Here is a 17,716-nt window from a genome sequence, read left to right as displayed (position 1 = left end):
TCCTCCCAGATTTTTGCTGGCTTTGTGCTCTTTCATGTCCTTCTGTTGATTTTGGTTAGGCAGATGTCTTCACTCCTGGAAGCTTCCTGATGGAAAGGAATTAGAACACTTGGTTTCAGTGTTTATTTTATTTAGCGATTACTTAAAAATTTGCTTGGGCTTAAAATTGTTCTCTGGTGATAGTATATTTTCAAAAAATATCCTTCTTCCCATCAAACTTTGCAACCCATAGACTTAGCATTCACTGACAATCCTGCCTAAACTGATCTTTACTGTGATGGTTGCAAAATGGTGATTTCTCAGCTCTGCCACTTTCTTCACATTTGCTAGTTGCCATTTAGTGTAATGTAAGGAAGCCACTTCCCTTCTCCTCTTCTTCTCTCCCTCCCACCCTCCCTTCTTGTCTCATTTTCTATTCATCCATCCACCCAACCATCTTTCTGTCATCAGTATGGACTTATGGATATCATTTTATTCATAGGGTAAATTCATGACTGTCCTCATTTGTTTTGATGCTCAAATTATCCAAGATCCAGCACTTTTGGAATTTTTGGGTTGTGCTACCACTGGAATTTTTTCTCTAAGCCACAAACATCATTAGAATGGTTGGTATTTTCATTTGTCTTTGATGTTCCAATGTAGACACTTACTGTATTGCTTTAAGTTTACTAACTGACATCCAACCCTTCCAATGGGCAGTCATACCCTGAAAAATGATTATTAAATGTCTGCTAAATCTCTTTTCATGTTATCATTATTTTTTCACCATTTCTGCTATGTGATCTTTGACATCTAAGACTAGAATTGACTGAGGTCCTTGCAGGCTAATAATGCCAATGATGCCTTCTTCCTCTAAAAGTACTTTGTTGTTCGAAATAAAGTAATTGGCCAACCGCTGGGTAAAAACAGAGACTTTGTCAGAATTTGACCATAGGGCATCTCCCTCTTTCCTAAGGGATAATTTTGAGTCACAAACTCCTTAGATTACATTTGAGCATTTACAGTTACTTCCATTCTATGTCTCTGGTGTCTTTGAGTTTTTCTTGTCTGCTTTCCAGATTTTCTTGAGTTATGCTAAAGTAAAAATTAGGGGCTTAGAAGTAGGTCAGAGTCCCTGTATGTCTGTGCACATAGTCACAGAGCAGCTCTGTTGGAAGCATGAAGTCATCGCGCCAGATGGAAATGGTGACAAGCATTTTGAGGAGCCTTTCTGTATTCTTTCCTCAGTCATCTTATTCCTGTCAGGGGAGAGAAAGAAAACTTCAAATGGAGATCGATGATGGGAAAGTGAATTAATTTCCCCAGGGAACCTCTACTTCCCTTATATTTTAAGACCCGTTGGATGTAGAATTTAGTGGGAAGCAGTTCTCCTTGTTCCCTGGGGAAAGCCGTGGTTCCATTCCACTTCCAGCCTGTGGGATCAGATTTCTGTCTATTCTGGTCTAGCTGGCGTGAAGAATATATTGCCCCTAGAAACAGTTTAAGGGGGTAGATGAGCATTGTGGGTTAATGGGTTGTGTGTTTTTCTGGCATGCAGTGAACATGTATAGATGTTTTATGGGAAATATTACCTTGCAGGTCACTTTGGAACTTCTTGGGTGAAGCACTACTGTACATATCAGCGGGACTCCAAACAAATCACCATGGTACCATTTGACCAAAAGTCAGGAGGAAAGGGGGTGAGTTCATTTTTTAAATTTCATGCTCGATTTGCTTGGTTAATGCATGTATAAAGAAATACCTCCAGTGTTTCACTGTAATTGTCTTGATTTTTATATAATAGTTTCAGGAGGCATAGTACCCTAAAAAGTAACTAAAACAAGATAATTATTCTTAGTTCTAAGTTATATTAGGAATTGCAACTAAGAAAGATTCTTGTATTTCACATATGTGCAATATTAAGTGTGTCAAATGTTAGATGCTAGAAATTCTTGAATGTCCTCATCCTGTGAAACTGATTCATGTCACTCTCACTTGTCACCTACAGGGATGCTAGTTGACAATAAATGCTCCAGTTATTTATTGCTGTGTAATGGATCACTCAAAAACTTAGCAATTTTTAAAACAATACCAGTCATTTTAGTGTTTCTCACAGTTTCAGTAGGTTAGGAATTTGGTGAGCATCTGGATGGGTAGTTTGGGCTCAGGGTTTCTCATGTGGCTCCAATCAGATGGTGACCAATTCTGGAACAATGAGGGTTTGAAGCAGCTCAAGACTGGTCAGACATAGCTCTCTTTCTCCTGATCGCCTCCTCTCCCCTTCTCTTCCCTTTTTCTGTCTTTCTCTGTCTAGTCTCAGGGCCCACCTGTCTGGTCTCTCTCTGTGGGCTAGCTTGGGCTTCCTCACAGCATGATGGCCTCGGGGCAGCTAAGGGTTTCAAGAGTGAGTATTCCAGCAACAAAAGTAGACATTGCATTGCCTTTTAAATGACTTAGCCTTAAGTCATATTACCTTATTTTTTGCCCTATCTGTTCATCGAAACAGTCACAAAAGCCCACCGAAGCCCACTCAGTTTAAATGGGAAATGGTGCAGACCCTGTCTCTTGGTGGGAGGTGTATCAGGGTCTTATTGTATGAATAGTGTGTGGGATGGAGATACTCTTGTGGCCATCTCTGGAAGGGTCAGTCAGGCTGTATCAGGTTCTGGGTCTCTGGTGTTGGGATCACCTTGCTGTGATTCTCCTCTGGTTGTGCTTACTGCAGTCAGAATGCATTCCTTTCTAGGTGGTCTGTATTTTCTCTCTGGCAGCTCTTAATATCTTTTTATTTTTTTCTTTTGATATTCTACATTATGATGGTACTATGTGTGAATTTTTTTTTTCCAGTCTTGGGAATTTTTAGCCTTTGTGGGCTTGAGGGTTGGTGTCTTTCAGTAACTTTGGAAAATGCCCAGTGATTATCACTTTGAATTTTTCCCCCTCCCCATTTTTCTCTATTATCTCTTGCTGGAGATATTTAAATATTTTCAGTAAAAATATTTATATTTTTCATCTCTTTCAATCTATGGACTCCATTCTAGCTTTAGTTCTAGCTTTAGTTTAAGTAATTTTTTTCAGCTGTGTCTAATCTGTTGACAAATCAGTTCTTTATAACTATTCCAACCCTGGTCTTCTCTGTGGTTCATTTTTGTGCAACTTGTTGAGTTTACACATGTGTGTGCATTACAGTGTAGAGGCTAGGAACATTGGCTTTGAAATTAGACTGCCCGAGTCAGTAATGTTAGATGCTGGTATTATTGCTATTAGCTCCTACGCCGTGCTACCCCCTTGCTCTCTACCACTTTTAATTTTCCTACCGAAGTTTTTTTTTTTACTTATGCCACAACACAGGAGTTTATCAGCATCTCTGTTCCTTCCCCGTATCAGGCAAAAAAAGCCAAAGCCTTTTTAGTGTTTCTTGTTAGGGGTGGAGTTGACTTATAAATCTCAGGAAAACAGATGTGAAAACATCAAAACAGAGAGGAATTAGAGATTTAGAAAGAATATTAAAAATCTGTGTTCATAGGTATCCCCTGGTATTCACGAAATGGAAATAGAGCTCAGCCTGTCTTCCTTGAGTCGAATCATAATCTTTTTCCAAATCAGCTTCACTGATTTATTCTCTCACACAGTCTTTATTTTGGGGCTTTTAATCTTGAGTTTTCCTAAACCTTTCATGAAGAACTCTCTTGTATTTTCTCTACTCCTATCTTATCGCACTCGAAAGTGAAGGGTCGAGACCAATTAGGGGGAATGTTTGGGACTTCTAGACCTTAGTGAACTAATAGTAAACACCTCACTGAGTTAAGTTTATATGGTTTAGTGTATATAAACTTCTTGAAACAGAACCTGACACATAATGAGTGCTGTATTAGGAACTTAATATTATATTAATCAATTTTCCTAATAATAATTCCTTATATTTATATTACATTTTATATTTTTCTAAGTCTTTTTATTGTCCTATATTATCTTGTTTGTTTGATCCAGTTATCCTCCTTTACAAAAGAGGAAATTGAAATTCAGACAGAGAACATGATTTCTAAGGCCATACAACTAATAAGTTATAGAGCCAGTACTCAAACCTTGATTCTGGAGTCCGCAGCTCCTGATTCTGAGGCCTGTAAAAATATTAATATATATAATATGTAATAATTTGTTCTAAGTTGTATGTATTTTTATATTAATAAGGGGGTGGCTCCATAGTGTAGTGGTTAGCACGTCTGCTTTACACACAGAAGGTCCTGGGTTCACACCCCAGTTGGAGCCTCGGACCACACCCCAGGTGTGCTTTGGTCCATACCCCGGGTACGCCAGACCCCCTGGGTTCACGCAGTGAGTGCATGGGAAAACGCCCCGCCTTCAGAGATCCATTTCATAAAAGGGAGATGGCAACATCCGTAGGTCAGGGGTGAAAATGGGAGGCAGGGGAATTATAGAGGGGAAAAAGAAAAAAAAAATAATAATAACATATAACACATACATAAATAAGTAGCATTCCATGGCATGACTCTGTTTCCTCAGCTTTAGGGTGGAAGAAATACAAAGACGAACTGTCTAGAGGCGATGTTTTCTCAATTTATAAAGGAGAATCAAGTGTCTTTGTAGATGTATTTATACAAAACTCTCCTAGGAGCCAGAGGGAGACTTAACATAGATAATAGGGTGTTTCTTCTTCCTAACATGCTTTTGCTCTACCCTTTCTCTCTCTTCACTGTTCCTTTCATTTGAATTATGCCCACTTTTCTCTTAGCTTCAGGCCAGGAAATGTGGGCAGATTTGCTTCATCATCTTAGAGACCAGACCATGTGTTTAGTGAAAGAGACTTTCCTTTATTCTGCTATCTGAGAGGAGGCAGGTCTCTGCAGGAGGTCTAAAGCAGCCCAAAGCTGACCCTGTCCCTGCCCTTGCTTGAAACCTTTCATTAATTTCCCACTGCCCTCAGGATACAGACCACAGTCTTCAGAGTCCGGCCCCTGCTTCCCTCAAGCCCTTTGTCATTCCACTTTTCCTCTCACTCTGGGATTCTAGCCACACCAGCTTCCCTTTAGTTCCTTCAGGGCTCCATGGGCCCGGACCACAGGGCTTCTTCACCTGCTCTTCTCTATCCCCCATCCTGTGCTCCTGGTCTTATCTCTTGTGAATCCTTCAAGTTCTAGCTCAAGAACACCTTTGCTGACCTTTCTAATCAGGTCAAATCCCCTTAATTTAGGCTTTTGTAATACAACCTACCTCTTTTTCTGTAGTGTTTGTCATAATTATGACTTTTCATTTATTTGTTTAACTGATTATTATCTGCACTTACCACTTTTTTTAAACCATTGGTTATTGAACAGATTATAGATTTTTTCCTAATATGGTGTAGTCATCTTTGGAACAGAATCTTCTTTTTCCTGTTTATATTTGACAATCTTATATAGATTCCCTGTTTCCTCTCATTTCTCAGGGACACCTCCCTGTAAACTTTGAAAGCAGAAGCTAATCCATGGCCATTCAATCTGAAATATAGTTAGACATTACATGGTTAGAATCCTATGTGTTTGAGTGTTTACACGCATCATTTACACATTGCATAAGGAGCTGTTCTCAATCTGGGAACTTAATCTCAACTATTCAGTAAAAGACAATAGACGTAAGGCTTGTGAATATAAACTGTCTCTTCCTAGGTCTTCTGTGTTTTGTGTGTTAGTCTTTTATTAGTGCGTGGTTAAGTTCTACCATACGCAGTCACATTTCCTATTTCAACAAACTAGGCAAGTTTGTTAATTTCCCTCCCAGTTTAGAAAAACAATGTTGGGAGAGGCAGGAGAAACAGGAACCTTAACCAATTCTTACGTGACAGAAAGAGAAGAAATCAGGGACAGAAACTTCTAGGTTTCTAGGAAGTAAATTAGTGCTATGTGTTAATACTGTTGCATTCCATTTGTGCAGAGGAATAATATAAAGGATAAGAAATAAACTCTTGATTCGCACAACCAAATGGATGAATCGCAAAAGAATTATGCTGAGTGAAAGAAGTCAGACATAAAAGGGCATTCCATTTATAAAAAATTATAGAATATGCAAACTAGTGTATAGTGACAGAAAGCAGATTCATTGTTTGCCTGGAGATAAGCTGGGTAGAGGAATGGATTACAAAAGGACAACAGGAAACTTTTGGGGGTGATGGAAGTGTTCATTAGCTTGATTGTGGTGATGATTTCATGGATGTATATAGCTATGAAAACTCATAAATTGTATACTTTAAACATTTGCAGTTTATTATACAAAAGGAATTAGTTTTGCCTACTCACTTCCAGGGCCTGTTTAGGCTCTGGGGACACAAGAATAAGCAAAAACAGACACAGTCTCTGCCCTCAGGGAGCTTAGGATCTAATGACAGAGACATTCAAATCATCTGTCATACCAACAGAAAATTTCGGCTGTGAGGGAGAGAGAGGTACATGGTGCTATGTAAACCTGTTTGGGGGTATTTGATCTGGCCAAGAAGATTTTCCTGAGATGTGATGACTGAACCAAGATCACAGAAGCTCAGATTTGGGAGGAGACGTCAAGGTCATATTGTTTTAACTCATATCAAACCTATAAGTTAAACCTATTTCAAACACTATCAACAAGGGTTTAATCTAGTGTGGGTTGATGCTGTACCATCATGATCTATCAGTACTAAAGACATTTGGCTCCAAGTAGAATATGGTTGACAAATTTTAGGTGCATGAGGCTCTTGCCTGAGAAGGTTTATGGTCGATCTTTTACCTCCCGTGGCCATGAACACAGGTTTGAGAAGATGAAATGATCACTTCTGTTTATGTGGCATGTTTGTCCTGGAGAGGAGCAGAGCCCTTGTTCTGGCTTCGTCTTGACAGTCTGTGTGTCCCCAACAGGGAGAAGATGAGTCAGTCACCCTCAAATCCTGCACACGGCGGAAAACAGACTCTATCGAGAAGAGGTTTTGCTTTGACGTAGAAACAGTAGACAGGTAAGTAGCTATCACACTTTTCTCAGGAACAAATTTTACTGAATTTGGATTTCTTATCTTTTCCATTCAGTGAAAACTTTCTAGTTCCCCTTCTCTTTGCCTTCTTCATTACTCTACTAATGTTCAGTTGAGAATAGACCTCAGGCTTGCTGGTTTGAAAAGATCGGTCTAGCCTTCCTCCTCTTTTAGGTCTAGCACTGAGCCACTGGTTGGTGGGTTTTATTTCAGTGTGAGGACTTCTCAGGAATGTGTTATGTCTCAGGAAGTTGCATAGATGTTTAAAGAAAATTGACTTGTTAGCATGACTGTTATCAGCTATTTGAGATTTTTTTACTTTAAAAAGTTTAATTTTTAAAATGTAATAAAATGATTGAAAAGGAATTGCATAAAGGGAAGGGTGGAAGATGTTCTAGTCAATTTAAAAAAGGCAGCTTTTAGTCACAGCATTTTACCTACCATTTTGTGTGTGCGCCCAGGAAGACAGCAAACCACTTGCGAAATCACAGTCTTTGGAAGGAAAGCTCTGTGTTATATTTGTCAAGATTTATAGAGTCTCATTAAGTTGTACCATTTCGTGGCGTTAAGCTAGTTTGACAACATTCCAATTCTTCGAGACAGTTTACTTGGCAACAGGTTAATTCTTTCGATGAAAGCCACGTGTTTAGCTTATTTGAGCTGTCTGTTCTAGATCAGTGATGCTAGCCTGAAGATCCTTAAATCTCAGCATGATTCTCATATAATGCCATTTAATTTCTCCACTTTATTAAACAAAAAGCCACACCATTTTGTCAAGCCAGTACTTCTACCCTCGCTATGACATTTACTTGTGGCCACTTAGCCCCAGTGCTAGAAGATCCAGAGGCTAAGAGCCACCTGGGGTGTCCCCTTCCATGTGTTGGCAGATTAGGAATGCCTTCTGTGCCATGATGTCTCTGCACTGTGGCTGTCGGAGGCTGCTGGAGCTCCCATGGACTAAACATGCCCTCTTAGTCTAAATCAGAAGTTCCTGGAAAGCAATCATGTCTCTAGCAGTCTAGTTATTATACCTTTGACAACCTGGATCTAAATTTTGATTTTGCTGCCTAGTAGCCATGTGACTTTGGGCCAGTTACTTAATCTCTCAAGGCCTTGATTGTCTTAATTGGAAAATGAAGATGGTAATAGTACCTAGGCCCTAGAATTATAAGGATTCAAGAAGGTAATGCATATGAAATACTGACAGAGTAGCAAATAAATGCTCAGCAAGTGTTAGTTGTTATTATGTATTGTTAATTATCTTGTTCTACATGTTTATCAGACTTGATATTTTATAAAACTAGATTCTAAATGCAGAGAAATAAATACAATTTGTAAAGGAAAGAAAGTATCCCAATCTTTCACCACTTTTAGGATGTGAGAGAGGAAAGTAATGGATAAAGGTTTTAAGGAGGATTAGATTGAATTGGCTAGCCAATGGGAATTACAAAATGTATGCCTCAAACTAAAATTGGTTATTCTTGATTTTAAATAAATCCTAAATCAGGACACTTTAAGCACTTGTAGGCATCTCTCTATTCTAAGCATGGAATTTAAGGGAATTCATATTGTTGACCTCCATGAAATTGGTTTAGGAGATGTATTTGTTGGAAGTGGAGCCAATTTTTTGATGCTGGTCGAATGTATGGTTCCTAGAGATGATCATCTGTTTGCATGGCTGTTTGGAAGTGAGCCTGCCTTGCCTTGCAGCTCTCCGTTAGACTGAAAGCAAGTTCAGTGATGCTTTCTGAAGCTGGATTGTTTTCTATGCTTTCTTCTTTAGAAGTTTCCCCAGAAGTTGTAGAGAGTTGCTTTTAGGCAATTAAGACTCATCATGGTTCCTCCATCTCATTCCCACCTTTGCTGACACTTCCTACTATCTTCCCCCTTTACTGTGCCCATAAGAGCTTTGCATGTCCTATTTATAAGCTGAGAGTAAAAATGTCACATTCAACATAATATGTGGGTTTGGAAATTTGATTTCTTCTAAGTTGCTTTCTCTGCTTCCCTTGGCATGACAAGAGGGATTTCAGCTGTGCAGAATGAGGCTGCTAAATCTTCTCTTAATAAGCAGGAGGTCAGGAGATAGTTCTGTTGCATTATTTGTATTTTTTATTTTCTATATAATTTGGTATTTTGTCACCTTAAAAATCTTTCTGGCTGGAGAAAGACTGCCTCTTCCAAGGCTAGCCAACTCTAATTGATAGCAAAGGGCTAAGCCTGGAGCATGCCATTGATGTGCAGTCTACAGCCAGAACTCCTTCATCTGGCCCAAATACTGCAGGAGGCAATATTCTTCTGCTTTAATCATCCATGGCCAGGTACCAGGCACCTAGGGACCACTCCTGTAGCTCAGGGCCCCTGAAATTATTCAAACTAGCCGATCCAAAAATGTTTACCACACCCTGCCGTGCCTTTCCTGCGGAAACTCTAACAAAGGCAGTGTGGAGCGCCCGCCGCCCCACCCCGACTTCTGCCTCCTGGCTGATGCTGGTTCTTTCCCACATGGTCCTGTGTGTGTATTGTGCATCCTGTTTTTGGCACCTGTAACTATTAGAAACTTTGTTTGCCTGAGCCTCTTCTGTGTCTTTTCTTATGTCTGCACCTGACTTACTGTCACCTAAAAGAACACAGTATAAATGAAGCACCTTTTCCCAGTTTCATGTATAGGTCATCATCTTTGGCCTCGAAGATTAGGTTACAGTTTGGTAGTATTTTCCTTATCTTTCTTCTGTTTTGACACCAGTGCCCTTTTGCGTCTTCCTCACACATCCAGGAAAGGACCGAAGAGAGAAGGAAAAGGCAGTTAGATCCACGTGCTCGATGGCGGAATCCCTGAACTACCCAGAGTCATGTTCTCTGGAAGACTCCTACACCTTGCTTTTTCACCAGTGCACTTTAGCAAAGAAGCGATGCTCCTAGCTGTCCTGCACTCTTTCTAACCTGTGCCTTCTACAGATTTCTCAGCTTTACCTGCTAGGCGAGAGAGACAGCGGGGCAAAATGCAAAGTTAGCACCTAGGAAATGTGGAAGTAAAAGAGGGAATGGTTATATTTAACAGCGTTAGGTTTCAAAATGCTTCCAGAGTATGTTAACTGTAGAGTATATAAATGTTTATGTAGTGGCTGTTAATGTTGATTCTGTCAAGATGTAAATTTACGCTAAAGTGTCATTTATTTGATGTAGAATATGCAATGCTGTGGGTTTTTAAGGTCGAATGCTTTTATCCTTTAGGCACAGTACTGACATTTCATGTTATTTTGTAACAGAAGCGATAGCCTTTAGGAAGTGATATTCTAGAAGGCCCATTTGTGAACTGATTCCAACAGGGTCTCTTATTGTGTGGCGAGAACCACCTGCATTCAGCATGCACCGAGGGTGATTGTTAGAACTACCACTTCTTGGTCCCTCCTGCTCCAGACCTATCCAGTCCAACTTTCAGGGAGAGAGACCCTGAAGTCCACTTTTTGAACAGACTTTTCAGTTATCCTCATAACAAATGCATATCACCATACAGTTTTCTCAGAGCACATAAAAACATTTTTCTTATTAAAAATATTATAAGAAGCAACAACAGCAAAAACAAACAAACAAACAAACAAAACAAAACAAAACTCAGGCTCCTTCACTAAGGAACATAAGTAATTCTTACCCATGTGGAGAAGACTGTAGCCAGTAGAACAGGTGATTTCCAGTCTCTGATACCAATTGCCAGGGAAAAAGCAACCACCACCACAAGAAAACCTACTTTTTAGTTAAAGATGAAGGAGCTGGGAGAGAACTAGTAGTAAGAGAGCATTTTCTGGAACCTGAATGCTGTTCATACATATCTCATTCCTGGGCACCTTTCTGCCTGAAAATTCAGAATATTTTAGAAACATTTTCCAGTGGTGAGCCCAGTGCTATTGGTATTTGCATTTCAGAGATGCTACTGAGCATTCAACTTGTAGGCGCTGAAATCTGAAAAGTGCTTTTTCACTATAGTCATTTGCATTTGGCATCACAAACTAATGGTGGGTGAACTGAAGCCACAAACTTGTTTCTCTTCTTATTCTTTTCTTATATAGCCTGCTCTGTGACATTCAGAAAGCCTTCACATGACTAACAATTTAAAGAGGTGTTACAGGTAGCGCGCAGGCCAGGTACATGGCACAGTAGATGTTCCATGAAGGCGATTTTTGTTTTTTCCATACCTCTGTTTCTACCTTTTATTTTTAAGATGACATTTATATCTATTTATCTACGGAGATTAGCATGAGTAAGAAGTCAAAGTTGTAGTGCTGTTTGTCCTTTGATTGTTTTTATTGTACCCCAGCATATTGCTGTCATTTGTTAATCCTCAAGTCCTGATGAAAAGGGGTTAATCCCTGGCATTCCCATTGTATGTGAAGACTAGGTACAACTCTGAGCCTGAGCAGTGAGTGAGCTGGAAATCAGATTGTTAATTCAGAGCTTTAGGATTCAGATCCATAGTTCTTGAACTTCGTGTATCAAAAATCCTCTTTAATATTGAACATGTTTCAGAAGTCTGCGTTTAATTTTTATGTCTAAGTTCTTTTACCTTTGATATCTCAAAACTAGGCTCATACTCCCTTCTCTGTATCCTATACCCTTCTGTATTGACTTCCCTAAAATTTCTTAATTACATCTCATCTATCTCTTTTCTTCTAGTGCCTGTCTTTTTTGCCCCCTTTTATTCAGTTTTGGGAGTGATTCAGGCCCGAGAAATTGCTGAAGACCCCTCGACTATTCTGAGCAAATGTTTTACAGGCTAATTTTATGCTCTTCATGTCTTTGGCTTTTCTTCAAAAGGGTTTTATTGTTGCCAACATTGAAAAGTTAAAATTAGTAGAAGTTCTTGTGTCTTTTTTCAATTCCAAACTGAAAAATTGCTTAGATCAAAGTATCTTGTCTATCAAATCAGTGTGACACTTCTTTGAATTTCCCTCTGGTTTTGTTTTTAAATTCCATTTCAGGACTCTAGCATTAAGAATATGATATGGCTTTAAGTGAATGTTTGCACCTTGTACTAGTTATGGGCTTGTTGTCACAACATGTTTCAAAGAAGAATTTTTTTTTTTATATTCCTAGAAGATATTTGTTATGGGTTGAATTGTATACTTCCAAAATTCATGTGCTGAAGTTCTAATCACCAGTATCTGAAAATGAAAATTATTTGGAGATAAGGACTTACAGAGGTAATCAAGTTAAAATGAAGTCATTTAGGTGGTCCTAAATCCAGTATGACTCGTGTCCTTATAAAAAGGGGTAATTTGGACACCAAGAGACAGACATGTACACAGGGAGAATGCCATATGAACATAAAAATGAAGATTGGTGTATCTTTAAGCCAAGGAATGCCAAAAATTGCTAGCAAATCACTGGAAACTATGAGAGAGGCATGGAAAAGATTCTCTTTCACATACCTCTGAAGGAACCTATCTTGGTGACACCTTGCTCTTGAACTTCTAGCCTTTAACCTGTGAGATGATAAATTTCTGTTGTTTATGCCACCCAGTTTGTGTTACTTCATTACAGCAGCCCTAGCCAACTAATACAGCATTGAATAGGGAGGACTTCTCCCACTGAAGCAGTAAGTGCCCCTGCCAGCCTTTAAAATGGAGGGCCTGACACACTCCTTAAATAATCTCATTGACGAGGACCTCCACTTCACAAAGCCGCCTACTCACAAAAATTACCTTCCTAGTTCTGGATACTCTGATGGCAGCCTAAGCTTTCCTTAGCTTTTAAAAAAATCATCCTTTTTTTGTATCTTAAATAAAGATGTGTTCTTCGGTGCCTTTGTATTATATTGCCATAGCACTGAGCATTTGAAGGTTTGTATTTTATATTGGTTAATTGAATAAAGACTAGACTTATCATTTTTTCTTCAAAGTGTATCAGCTATTGTTGGGAGAGTTTAATGTAAAATTCCTGAGTGAAAAAGGACTTCATCTAAAAGCAGCACGTGAATTAGTGGCAGTGACATGTGAATTGCTAATAGTTGCCAGTGTCTGTCTTCAGTCACTTTGAATAATTAACTCCACCATGCAGTGTCTTATGAAAATTAATGAGCAAATGTAGGTAAAATATTTGTTTAAGCTAACGAATCATGGTAGTCATCTCCCAGCATCCCTGGATTTGTTTATTTTTAAGAAATTTCTCACAGATGTATGTGACATGTGGTTATTTTCTCCAAAATGTTTTCCAGGAGGGACCACTTAACCATATGGAAAATAATAGAAACAAAAGGTTTCTTTTTGATGCATTGAATCAATATAGCCTCTCCAGGGGCAGTATTTATACTTGGAGAAATGAAACAATTGTAATTATTTTTTCCAGGACTAGCTGCCTCCAACAGAAATCCATACATTTGAAAACATTTTGTGGAGTGTTAAAATGCCCCATCTCTCCAGTATGGGCACCCTCCAGAGGTGGCAGCAAAGGACAACTTATTAGAGATGACAAAGATACTTAGTGCTAGGGGTGTAATGGGGACCAAGACAAGTGCTTTCACAGAGCTTCCCTTTGAGTGTAGAATGCACACATGAACACGTGTTAAAGGCATAAATACCGTAATGTTGTGTGTTCCAGCAAACTTGGAAGACCAGAAAGCTGTGGGGGAAGATGTAACAAATAGAAGGACTTAACCCTTCAATTCCTACAGAGAATGATGGTATGACTGGAATACCGTGACTTTCATCCCCTCTCCTCTTCCCTCCCTCCTTCATTTATTAAGCATAACTACATGCCAGAGACTATACTGTTATGTATATATTCACATATATATGCATACATATGTGTGTGTTTATATATATGTTTTCTATCCAAGGTAAGATTTTATGCTTCTCCTATTTATGATAAAATGAAAACATACTAATTTTAAGTTAAAATAATGCTATTTCCTCTAGTTTGGTATGTGGTGTGTGAGCATGCACTTATTTGTGTGTCTTTGTGAGATTGTGTGAGATTGAGAGTGGAGATATAAAGTTCAGTGAAGCACTATGTATCTATTGGACTTTCCTTCTTAAAAGTCATCATCTGATTTCTCTTTCAAACCAAATTTGAAATACTCTTTCTGCAAACTTTCCACAAATAGGTAAAGAGAGACAGCTTTCCTCTAGACCAGTCCCAACTTGGCATGTCATACCCACTACCAATTCTGTCCTGGTTTGTCCCACCATGTACTGTGTATTTGTATAGCATATGAGCTTTTCCTTTGCTGTTTGGCTGATTGTTTAATTAGGCATGTTTTATATACCTCTGTTCAATTATAAATATCTGTCTCAGGTAATTTGCTTCAGGATATAGAATAACATCATTTTATACAGCTTTTAATACAGTATTGCATGTGTGTGGCTGTTCACTTTTGTTTTTTATGGTAATGCAATTTTTGAGTTACATTTTATTTATTCCTTTGGGACTAGAATGAACTATTATGTAAGAGACTACAGCAGCTTAATCATATTAGTCTCTATTTAAACGAAAACTTCAGCAAGTACACACATGATCTGCATTTCTGTATGTGCAGGACAACACACCCACCCCCAGGAAAATTGAAGGTTGGGTAATGTAGGGCTAAAAAGATTAATGGAAGGTCTGAAAAAATCTGTCCAAACACTCTAATATGTCAGCATTTTTATTTCAAGTACGTTTTTATAGCAGGCTGCATGATGCAGATAAAAGATTGAGGCGGCACTAAGTTTGAATTTGGGATCTGCCCCTTACTAGCAGTGTGAGTCTGGGAAGGTGGTTTAACCATATCTCTAAGGTGGGGCTCATCATACCTACCTGACAGAATTGTTTTAAGATGGAACGTGTTAATATTTCTCCTTGATACAGTCTTCTGTCAGAAAAGGTTGTACCTTTGAACACTTTTTTCTCTACCTGGGACTTCATTGTTCTTATGGTGAACCTTAGCTTTGGTGGATGTTTCTTTGGGCTGGTTTTTTCTATCTTGATCATGTTCCTTTTCCTATATCATCATGAATTTTTGAGTTACCTATAAAGAGCTGATAAGGGAAGGTCCCATTTTTAATCTATGTATGTTATAACCTAATATACATATATACACACATATATATGTGTGTGTGTATATATATTTCCTGTGCAAAGTAACATTTTATGCTCCTCCTTCCTATTTATGATAACAAAATGAAACTATACTAATTTTAAGTTTAAATAATACTATTTCCTCTAGTTTGGTATGTGGTGTGTGAGTATGCATATATTTGTGTGTCTTTGTGAGATTGTGTGAGTGTAAGTAAGATTGTATGGGTTTTCCAAAAAAATCATCTTATATAACAGACTTTGTTTCAGTGTTCAGCCTCTAGATGGCAGTTTTGTGTATGTGTTGGTAGCTACTAAGAGGTCCAGTTGAAAGCTGCCCTTTATACATTGACAGGAGTCAGTGGTGTGTGCATGCGTGCGTGTGTGTGTGTGTGTAGAAGATTTCTGTAGAAGAAATAGTCATATGAATATTACTGTATTGAAATAATACTTTTCAAGGGAAAAGTATTCTAAATGACTCATTCTTTAGAAATTCCTTCCTCCCACCCTTTTATGATGGATCATTTCATACCTACTTTCCTACAAAAGTAAGCGTGCACAGTTAATCTAGCCTCTGTGTAAACATTACATTTTACCTTTCTTTCTGAATTGAAGTGTCAGGCTCTTTGCTTCGGGGATGGCTTATTTGAGGATGGTGAAGGAAACAGCTGGGTGATTTCAGCTGTCCTGCTTCTGTGCTGAGAACCAGGCGGTCCTACTTGTCCTCTTGGTGCGATGCGCCTTTATCTTTTGCAACAGATGAATCCATTTTTCCTGGTTTCAAACTTCCCCTTTCCTCCCCTTCTCACCCCTTGTTTGAAATAATATTTGATTTTGCCTTCCTGCTGGTGGGATTAGAGCACTTGTCTCAATGCCTTTGACATTTTGGGGAGGAAATGGCTTTTTCCTTCCTCAGAGGGTGTTATAACTGCTCTGACTTCCATAACTTGGGTGGGGCTAGAGCAGGGGGAAATAGCATACTTTCTGGATTGCTTTTTGGCCTTTCTGTAAAAGAAGCTAGTTGAGAAGTTCTTGAAATCTTTAGAATTCATATAGCTTGAACTTGTCATTGAGTTTTTTTTTTTTAATTGTTTAATGAGGTAACATCAGTTAATACAATTATATAATTTTCAGGTGTACATTATCCTTTGACATCTGTATATTCTATTTTGTGTTCACCACCCAAAGTCCAGTTTCCTTCAGCCACCATATATTTGATCTCCTTTACCCACTTCGCCCTCCCCCTACACCCTTATGTTTGACCCCCTTGACCCCATCTACCTCTCCCCTCCTCCCCTACCCCACTAATAATTACTAATCTATAATCCTCTGGTAACCACTAGTCTATAATCCATGTCTGAGTTTTTTTTTAATTAGAAAGTATTCGCTGTTTGATTCTAGTTTAAGTAAGAATGGGATGTAGTAGTTAATGGGCTGTTGTGAGAAATAAGGCAAAATTGGTTCTATTTTTTTAGCCTACATAGTGAAATTTGGAGTTTCGTTGATTGAGTATACCAGTTTATTTGCCAGTTTCTAAATAGAAAATATTATTTAAAAAATCTAAATCAAAATTTTTTTATTATGTAAATCTGAAGAGAGGAGAGAATTCAACCATTAAATTCCATCTACGTATTTCGATTCATCATGTGCTAGAATAGTAATAATGGAAAAAATTTCATCAATGAACTAGAAGATTTCTTGACTTAGAATATTTTTTCATAGTGTGTTTTCAACGATAGTGATAAGTTTTGCATTCTTCCTGAGTCTTACTTATCCCAGCAATTAATATTGTTTTCTCCTGATGTAGTGTGTTAAAATTTGCTAACTCCTATGTCCCCATAGCATTATAATTGGCATGTAATAGGCACTCACTGTCTGTTACATTTAAGAACTATGCAACTTAATGTGCCAAAGATTTCTTTGTCTGGGCTTCTCGATGTCTTGTGACTTCAATCTCATTTAAAATAAAAATGTGGGATATTATCTGATATGATTGGCAATATTTACTCTATAGGTCATTATTATTGCTGTGGTATTAATTATTTTAGGACCTTTCCTCCCAAGAGGTCAGTTCTGTAGATCATAATGACACATTTATTCATTAGAGTCAGATCTTTTCTAAATAATTGATTAGAAGCCTGCGTCTAAAAACTTCTAAGGATGTGTGTGTGTGTGTGTGAGTGAGTGAGCCAGTGAGTGTGTGTGTAAGAGAGAGAGAGAGAGAGACAGAGGAGAAGGAGGGACATAGCGGAGAAGCGCCTCCTCTCACCCCTTCCTTTCTCCCTCCTTCTGAGGAGCTGGCGTCCCTGATCTCAGGACATATACTTATACTGCATGCACATGGGGGCAGTACAGCATTGTGGTTAAGGTATGGGCTTTGCTTTTACAGTCAGTCCAGCTAAGTTCAGGTTGAAGCTTTGCCAATTACTAGCAGTGTGACATTGTTCAACTAATTTCCGAATATCGATTTTTTAAAGAGGTGTAATGACAGTACCTACTTCATAAAGTTATTATGAGGAATAAATGATAATGCAAGTAAAATCCTTAGCACAGTGCTTGACTCATAATAAATACTCAACAAATCTTAGCCACAGTTTGTGGGCCGTGAGTTTGCAACTTCTATTTCCTCTCTCACTTTCTCTCTTACCTATACCCCACCCAGGTTCTCATGGCATATTATGTATTCTTCTCATG

General features: G+C 38.5%; 1 protein-coding gene across 1 annotated transcript in view; it reads left to right on the top strand.

Annotated features, from left to right (window-relative positions):
- The window catches only part of ARHGAP26 (Rho GTPase activating protein 26), a 385,346-nt gene that overhangs the window by 119,669 nt on the left and 247,961 nt on the right, over positions 1-17,716 (top strand). The window contains exons 9-10 of the mRNA XM_015597932.2: positions 1,579-1,679; positions 6,864-6,958. Coding sequence (XP_015453418.1) covers positions 1,579-1,679; positions 6,864-6,958 — 196 coding nt within the window. The remainder of the gene's footprint in view (positions 1-1,578; positions 1,680-6,863; positions 6,959-17,716) is intronic.

The sequence above is a fragment of the Pteropus alecto genome, unplaced genomic scaffold (assembly GCF_000325575.1).
Source record: "Pteropus alecto unplaced genomic scaffold, ASM32557v1 scaffold78, whole genome shotgun sequence".
In the NCBI taxonomy this organism is placed as follows: domain Eukaryota; kingdom Metazoa; phylum Chordata; class Mammalia; order Chiroptera; family Pteropodidae; genus Pteropus; species Pteropus alecto.
The sequence above is the reverse complement of the archived record's forward strand: the minus strand, read 5'-3'. Positions and strand labels throughout refer to the sequence as shown.